General features: G+C 41.8%; 1 protein-coding gene across 1 annotated transcript in view; it reads right to left on the reverse strand.

Moving 5' to 3' along the window:
• Positions 1-5,102: 5,102 nt before the first annotated feature.
• Chrna5 (cholinergic receptor nicotinic alpha 5 subunit) overlaps positions 5,103-7,222 on the reverse strand; it is a 33,160-nt gene continuing 31,040 nt past the window's right edge. Inside the window, exon 6 of the mRNA XM_010619463.2 lies at positions 5,103-5,652. Within this exon, the coding sequence (XP_010617765.1) occupies positions 5,491-5,652 (162 nt within the window). The 3' untranslated portion in view covers positions 5,103-5,490. The remainder of the gene's footprint in view (positions 5,653-7,222) is intronic.

A 7,222-nucleotide genomic window follows, 5' to 3' on the forward strand; every position in this document is an offset into this window, starting at 1 on the left:
TTTTTTGAGATAGGGTATTACTCTCTAGTTGAGGCTGACCTGGAACTCACTATGTAGCCCAGGGTGATCTCAAACTCACAGTGATCCTCCTGCCTCAGCCTCTCCAAGTGCTGGGATTACAGGTGTGCGCCACCATGCCTGGCCTCTGGATCTCTTATGTAGTACTGATCCCAATCATGAGGGCATTACCTTGTGACCCACTGGTCTCCCAAAGACCCCACCTCTATCACATTGGGTATTAGATTTTTCAGGAAGACACATTCAGACCACAGCATGAGCTTCTGTAGCAGGGTTTTACAACCTTAGCACTGTAAACATTTGGGGCTGGGGTCAGAGGCTGTCCTGTGCACCATAGAATGGTGAACAGCATCACGCCCCCCCCCAGGCCAGTGACATGCCCCCTTCCCTCTGTGACAACCAAAATGTCTCTGGGTATTGTTAAACATCACCTCAAGGGCACAACTGGCCCTAGTTGAGAAACATTGTTTTAGGTAAGTTAATTTTTTACCACACTACATTTCTAAATCTGAATAACCTGACAAATGATCAGAGACCATTTAAATCTTCTCACTGTTACTTTTTTTCCTGTACAAAAATAAAAACTGACAATTATAGCCCTGTGACTCATGTTTCTGTAAGTCAAGGAGTTCTATAAAATTCACTGTTACACAAAAACCTTTAACAGTAATGACATAAAATGTTAAAATGTGTACAAGCTAAGATAGCTCAAGAGCAGTTTGTGTCTAATGTAGTAAGCTTTCCGTCACTATGACAGATACATACCTGAGATAATCAGCTTAACACAAAGGTTGGAGAGACCATCATAGTCATCTAGTGGTGAAAGCAAGGGATGAAGTCTCCAAACCATGCAATGGAGAAAATCGGGTTCCCTGAGGTGTGGGCTCACACAAAGTCTGATACAGGAGGGTAAATAGAGAAACTCCCTGAGCCAAACTTCAGTGTCAAGGGGGTTTGTAAGGAGAAGCCAGACCACTCCTGGATTATGGCACCCACAAAACCACAGGTCTTGTATACATTTTGAACAGAACCCCAGTTGCACAAAAAAATAACATCAGGCACCAACAAATGGGACTGTATTCAATTAAAAGGCATCTAGACAGCAAAGAAGAGTGAAGAGACAAACTACAGAATGGTGAAAGTATCTGTCAGCTATTCCTCAGAGGACTAATATCTAAAATATATAAACCCCCAAAAAATCAGACCCCCCCAATAAAAGACCCAGTCAAATAATAAGTGAAATGAATAAACATTTCTCAGAAGTACTATGGTCAATGAATACAGGAAAAAATGTTAATCATTGGCCATGGGATAAATGCAGATTAAAACAACTTACTCCAGAATAGCTACTATTAATAAATCATATAAACAGATATTGGAGAGGCTGCAGGGAGAAGGGAACTCTGTTGGTAGAATTGTAAATTAGTATAACCACTGTGCATTCCTCAGGAAAGTAAAACTAGAACTCCATTTGACCTAGCTGTTCTTCTAAGTATCTTCCCAAAAGAGTTAAAGACATCATATTACCATGATCCGTTCATACCCATGTTTATAGCAGAACTCATAAGAGCTCAATCTTGGAAGCAGCCTATATGTCCATCAACAGATGAATGGATAAAGAAAATGTGGTATTTAGACACAATGGCATACTACTCTGCCATAAAGAAAGATAACTGAGCCATCTGTGGGAAAAATGGAAGGATTCTGAATGTTAAGGATTCGTAATAATTGAAATAAATCAGACATGCAAGCTTAAATATCTAATGGTTTCTTTCTTATGAGAAATCCAAAGTATAAAGAATTTGAAGAGCAAAATAAAGGATGTATAATAGGACTTAGGGAGATCATTTGCAAATGGGAAAGGGACTACAGTTGAAGGGACAGGGAAGGGGAAATAAATAGAATTAAGATGTGTTATGTACATGTACCAACTCCCTCTGATGAATGTAATCACTGTGCACTACAAACTTGTACTAATAACATCTTCCTTTGATGAATGTAATCACTGTGCACTACAAACTTGTACTAATAAAAAATGAAAGGTTAATGTGGCCCCCAGTTCTCTCTCTGGTCTGCTGGCCTGTTGTGAGGTAGCACATCAAGGTATGAAGCATGTCGTGGAGCACAACTGTTCTTCTTGTGGGGGACACAAGACAAAGAGGAAGGTGCTGGGTGCCAGTACTTCCTTACAGGCAAACCCTCAATGGCTTCACATTCTCTGCCAGGCCCCACACTTCCTGAAGGTTCCACCACTTCCCAGGAGTGCCACAGACTGGTGGCCAAGCCTTCAACACAAGGGCTTTCAGGGAGCACTTACCCAAACCATAATATTCCATCACTGGCCCCCAAAGGTTCATGTCCATCTCACAATGCAAAATGGATTTAGTTCTCCTTCAAGAGTTCCCAGAGCCTTAACTGTTCTGGAATTGCTTAAAAGTCTAAGTCCAAAGTTTCCATCAAGACTTGGCAAACTTAGCTGTGATCTCCTATGAAAATCAAAAAGAAAGTTACATACTCCAAGATTCATTGGAATAGGGTCAACATTTGTATTTCAAAAGAGGAATAGAGGTACAGATAGAAGGGTCAGACTAAAACAAGACAAACCCCTCAGGGCAAACATGGTCTCCATGTCTGGTATTCAGGGTGCACAGTGGCAAAATGTAGGATCCCAAGGATTTGGACAGTCTGGCCTCTATGGCCTTGCTGCCCACAGCCCACACAGTCTCCACTGCAGCCTCAATCCCACAGCTTCATGTGTCACCTCTCCAGCTCCTGCAGGGACTCTTACCCTGTCACGCACCCCCAGGCCTCCCATGCTGTCCTTTAAAATCATGATGGGAGCATCCATGACTCCATAGCCCTTGTATTCTGCATCTATGCCAGGGAAATGAGCATCACAGCAGGAACTGTGCAGAGGCCCAGCTGAACAATGGCTGTAGTGGCCTGAATGACTCCACTGCTAAACAGGAACTGAATCCCAGGGAGACAATTCCCTACTTATCCCTGTACAAGCAGGGCATCCTGGGGCTCTTTTTTCTAAGGAGTTTTTGGAATAAACTTGTACCTTTCCATTTCTAAGCCTGTGGTGGGTAAGGTCTTGTAGATTCCTGAGATGCCCTCAAGGCATTTTTCCTATTGTCCTTGTGCAAAGTATGTGGCTTTTTAAAAATGTCATTAATCTCTTTAGCAGCTGTATCTTCTTTGATAGCACCTTTAAACATACTCCTTCAGCTAAACTAAGTTTCCCAGATCTTTTCTCTCCACTTTTTTGCTTTCACTGTAAATCTGCCACAAAGCAGCCAGGAATACCCACGCTATAGCTGAATGCTGAACTACCTTGAAATTTCCTCTGTCAGATTAGAAACTAGTCCATTACCTTTAAAGTCAACCTCCCACAGTCTCAGGACATAAACAAAAGCAATCCATATTTTTTGCCAAAATATAATAGAAGGTGTCTAATTCCCAACAGTGTCCTTATTTCCATCTGAAACCTCTTGTACACAACCTTTCCTGTCCATATTTTTGTCAGCATTCTCACCTTCTAAGTCCTGGAATCACCCCTTAAGCTCTGTTTATAGCATCCAAAATTTCCCCAATTCCTTTCACAAACCAATTCCAAAGGTTTCTGAAACACTGTCAAGAAAGGCACAACAGCAACCCCAGTTCCAATTATCTGTATTAGTCTTTTGTCTCTGTGACAAAATACCTGAGCCAATTAAAGAGGAAAGGTATATTTTGGCTGTTTCAGAGATTTCAGTCTCTATTTGGTTGGCTCTGGTGTTTGGGCCTGTGGTGAGGCAGGTGCATGTGACAGAGCAGTGCTCTTCCCCTCATGGCATCCATGGAGCAGTGAGAAAAGGGACAGGGCCCCAACCTCCCATCCAAGCCCATACCCCCAGTGACCTAACTTCCTTCCACAAGCTCCGCCTCCCAAAAGCACCATAGGCCGGGGACCAAGACTTTTATGCCTGGGCCTCCGGGGTACACTTATCCAGCTACAGCACAGATTTTTCACTCACTAAATGGTTTTAAGTGCCTGCCTACAATAAAGAGTAGTGGCTTGAACACAGGTGGGTTACTTTCTATTAATAAACAAGACACGGGTTGGGGATTTAGCTCAGTGGTGCTGCCACCTGTCTTGCAAGCACAAGGTCCCAAGTTCGATCCCCAGTGCCAAAAAGAAAAGAAAAGAAAAAAAAGCCATTTGTTATCTGAACATCTAAAAGTTCTAAATCAAATCCAAGTTTCCCATCAATGTGTTCTTTCTGATCATAGGTAAGTCAGGGTCATTTAAGAGATGACATTTAACTGTTTACCTGTGATACATTGTACTGTACTGATAAATACTTTACTAGTAATAGAAACACTAGATTATATCTAAAGGCCCTTGCAATTCTAAGGTTACTGTAATTGCTGGAATGAAAAAAATATTGAAACATTATAGGTATGTAACCATCTGACTATACCACCTTGGAATACAATCTTTAAACTTGGAAGACAGCTTTCTTACAGAGTGATCTACACTTGGACATCCTTGTAAAATGGGATCTGTGTAACTGCAGTAGACTGTTCTAAGATCAAGGATAAAGAGATACTACCACAGTCCTATAAATGACTCTCTCTATTGTGGGGAGTGTGGACAAGGAGACTGGAATTAATGTTAGGATATCCTATTGCTGATGGATATCCTGAAGCACATCCACAGGAGTTATCTGTTGTATGATCTCACAGTGGAAGGCGAGGTACAAAAATAGTTGGTACAACACTCAGTGTAAGCATCTACAGAATGAAGTGAGCCTTGAAGGAGTTTCCAGTCCCCATTGTTCATTTATTTAAGATGTTTATAGAATATCAGCATCACATTAAGTATTTATTTCCTGAGTAGTCAGCTTACTAAACATAGCAGTATGACAGACTAAAAGTTACCTGTTTGTGAATACAGGACAGAAGAATTTTAGAATGCATACTTTCGCAGGCCATGGTGACACATGCCTATAGTTCCAGCTACTCAGGAAGCCGAGGCAGGAGAATCATTTGAGTCCATGTGTTTGGGCCCAGCCTAGACAACTTAGCGGAATCCAATCTCCAAAAAACAAGACCAAAATAAAAAGTACATACCTTCATAAATCCTGACAAAAATTTAAATCTATCTTCAAATACAAACGAAGTTTTCCCAGACTCCGAAGACGAAACTTCACGGTGCTTATGAGTTAGTATTATTTGCCAGGATACAAAGAGATTTTCTCTAGTACAGTTTAGATACTGTTTTGTTGCTGTTTTTCATTATTACTTTAACCATGCAAGTAGATGTTCTAATGGACAATCTACTAACATAAACCAGTATTACCAACAGCTAATTGGCTATAGCTTGCAATTAATTTTAAAACAGTTTTTACATTTTCATAATGGTACAGATGCTGTAAGAGATGTGTTTGCTATAACTAAACTCATTCCACAACCCCTTGGGAAGTTTCACTTATTTGTATTTCCAATGTGAACTGGTATTATTATATTGGCCCATTCATAAATAACAGGAACAAAAAGCCCAAGTGATCCAACGACTGAAACCAGAAGAAATGTCCACAGAAACATCCGATCAAGAACCTGGGCTATGAACTTCCAATCTTCAACCACCTGTTACAAAAATAAAAAAAACATTAAATTACATAAGTTATAAATTGTGTACATAATTTTACAACACACTGCATTAAGAGGCCAAATCGTTTGCTGCCTCCAAACAGTAAGTGACTTTGTACCCAGGGTTGAGGGACAGAACCACCCTGACAGTCTAAGAAACACAGGTTCCTCACACTTTGAAAGATACTACAAAACATGTCCCCTGACAAATCAGCTGTAATATAAGTGGTTTGATGGGTTTTTAATAGCCTACTACTTGGAGCTGGGCACAAGGGTGCACGCCTTGGGCTAAGGCAGCACTCTGCCTGGGGCAGAGGCAGGAGGATCACAAATTTGAGCCACGCCCAGGCAATTGAGCCAGACTCTTGCCTCCAAAAAAAAAAGTGGGGTGGGAATGTAGCTCAGTTTGAAGGCCTTGGGTTCAATCTCCAGTCTCTCTCTCTCCCCGTCTTTCTCCCCCCTCTCCCTCCCACACACACAAAGCTACTTAGATATTTTATAATAAACAAATACTATATACAGTTAATTTTTGGTACAGGGAATGAAACTCAGGACCTTGCACTTAAGGCAGGTGCGGTACCACTGAGCTACATCCCCCGGGTTACCAGCCAGACGTTAATTTTATGTTCAACTGAAAGTTGATTCAGAATAATCCACATTAGGCAGCGGTTCCTCTTTCCCTCACCTACTTCATGACTTCTGGATTTCCTGGGGCCCTAGAACCTGGGAGGACATAACTGTAGCCCTGGAGCCGGGCTCAGACTCAGCAGGATCCACCTGAGCCCCAGGGCGCTCCTGCTAGGGCTACATCCTCTACTCTGGGGCTACCACACCTGAGCCCCTGGAAAATCACAGGGCTCCAGAGCTGTGCCCAGGCTGGGTGGTGGCCTAGATGCTGTTTGCCTCTGCTTTTGTGTTTTCCTCAGAAGTAAAGTTCCTCCTGGTCCCAGCACAGTCCTGACACTGGCCCATAATGCTTTGCAGGCATGAGTTAAAGTCCATCTCAGTTCAAATCATTAACACATCTGTGTTTCTCAAGACTGACAGCTTCAGGCCTTCTAGGCTAATTATATCACCAACAGATGGAAACTTTACAAATCCACAGGCATTAAAAGTTTACTAGAGGATGGGCATTTAGCTCAATGGTTCTGCCGCCTGCCTTACAAGCATAAGGTCTTGAGCTCGATCCCCGGTACCAAAACAAAAAAGTTTACTAGATGTAAGCTCAGTGCGATAATAGGCATTTGTAGTTCCAGCTACTCAGAAGGCTGAAGCAAAAGGATCTCTTGAGCTCAGGTGTTTGAGGTCAATCTGAACAACACAGTAAGACCTCATCTTAAAAACAGCAACAAAGAAGTTTATTATGTGTCAAATACCGTTTTGGGAGAACAACTGTCATTTTATCAGATTTGTCCTATCTACTATGCAGACCCAAAATTTTTCCATTTAAAAAAGCTTCAGAAGGGCTGGGGATTTAGCTCAGTAGTTCCACTGCCTGACTCGCAAGTGCAAGACCTGAGTATGATGTATGATCCCTGGTACCAAAAAAAAAAAAAAAAAAAAAAAA

This window comes from Fukomys damarensis, unplaced genomic scaffold, assembly GCF_012274545.1.
Source record: "Fukomys damarensis isolate Sample0158 unplaced genomic scaffold, DMR_v1.0_HiC HiC_scaffold_25, whole genome shotgun sequence".
Lineage (NCBI taxonomy): Eukaryota > Metazoa > Chordata > Mammalia > Rodentia > Bathyergidae > Fukomys > Fukomys damarensis.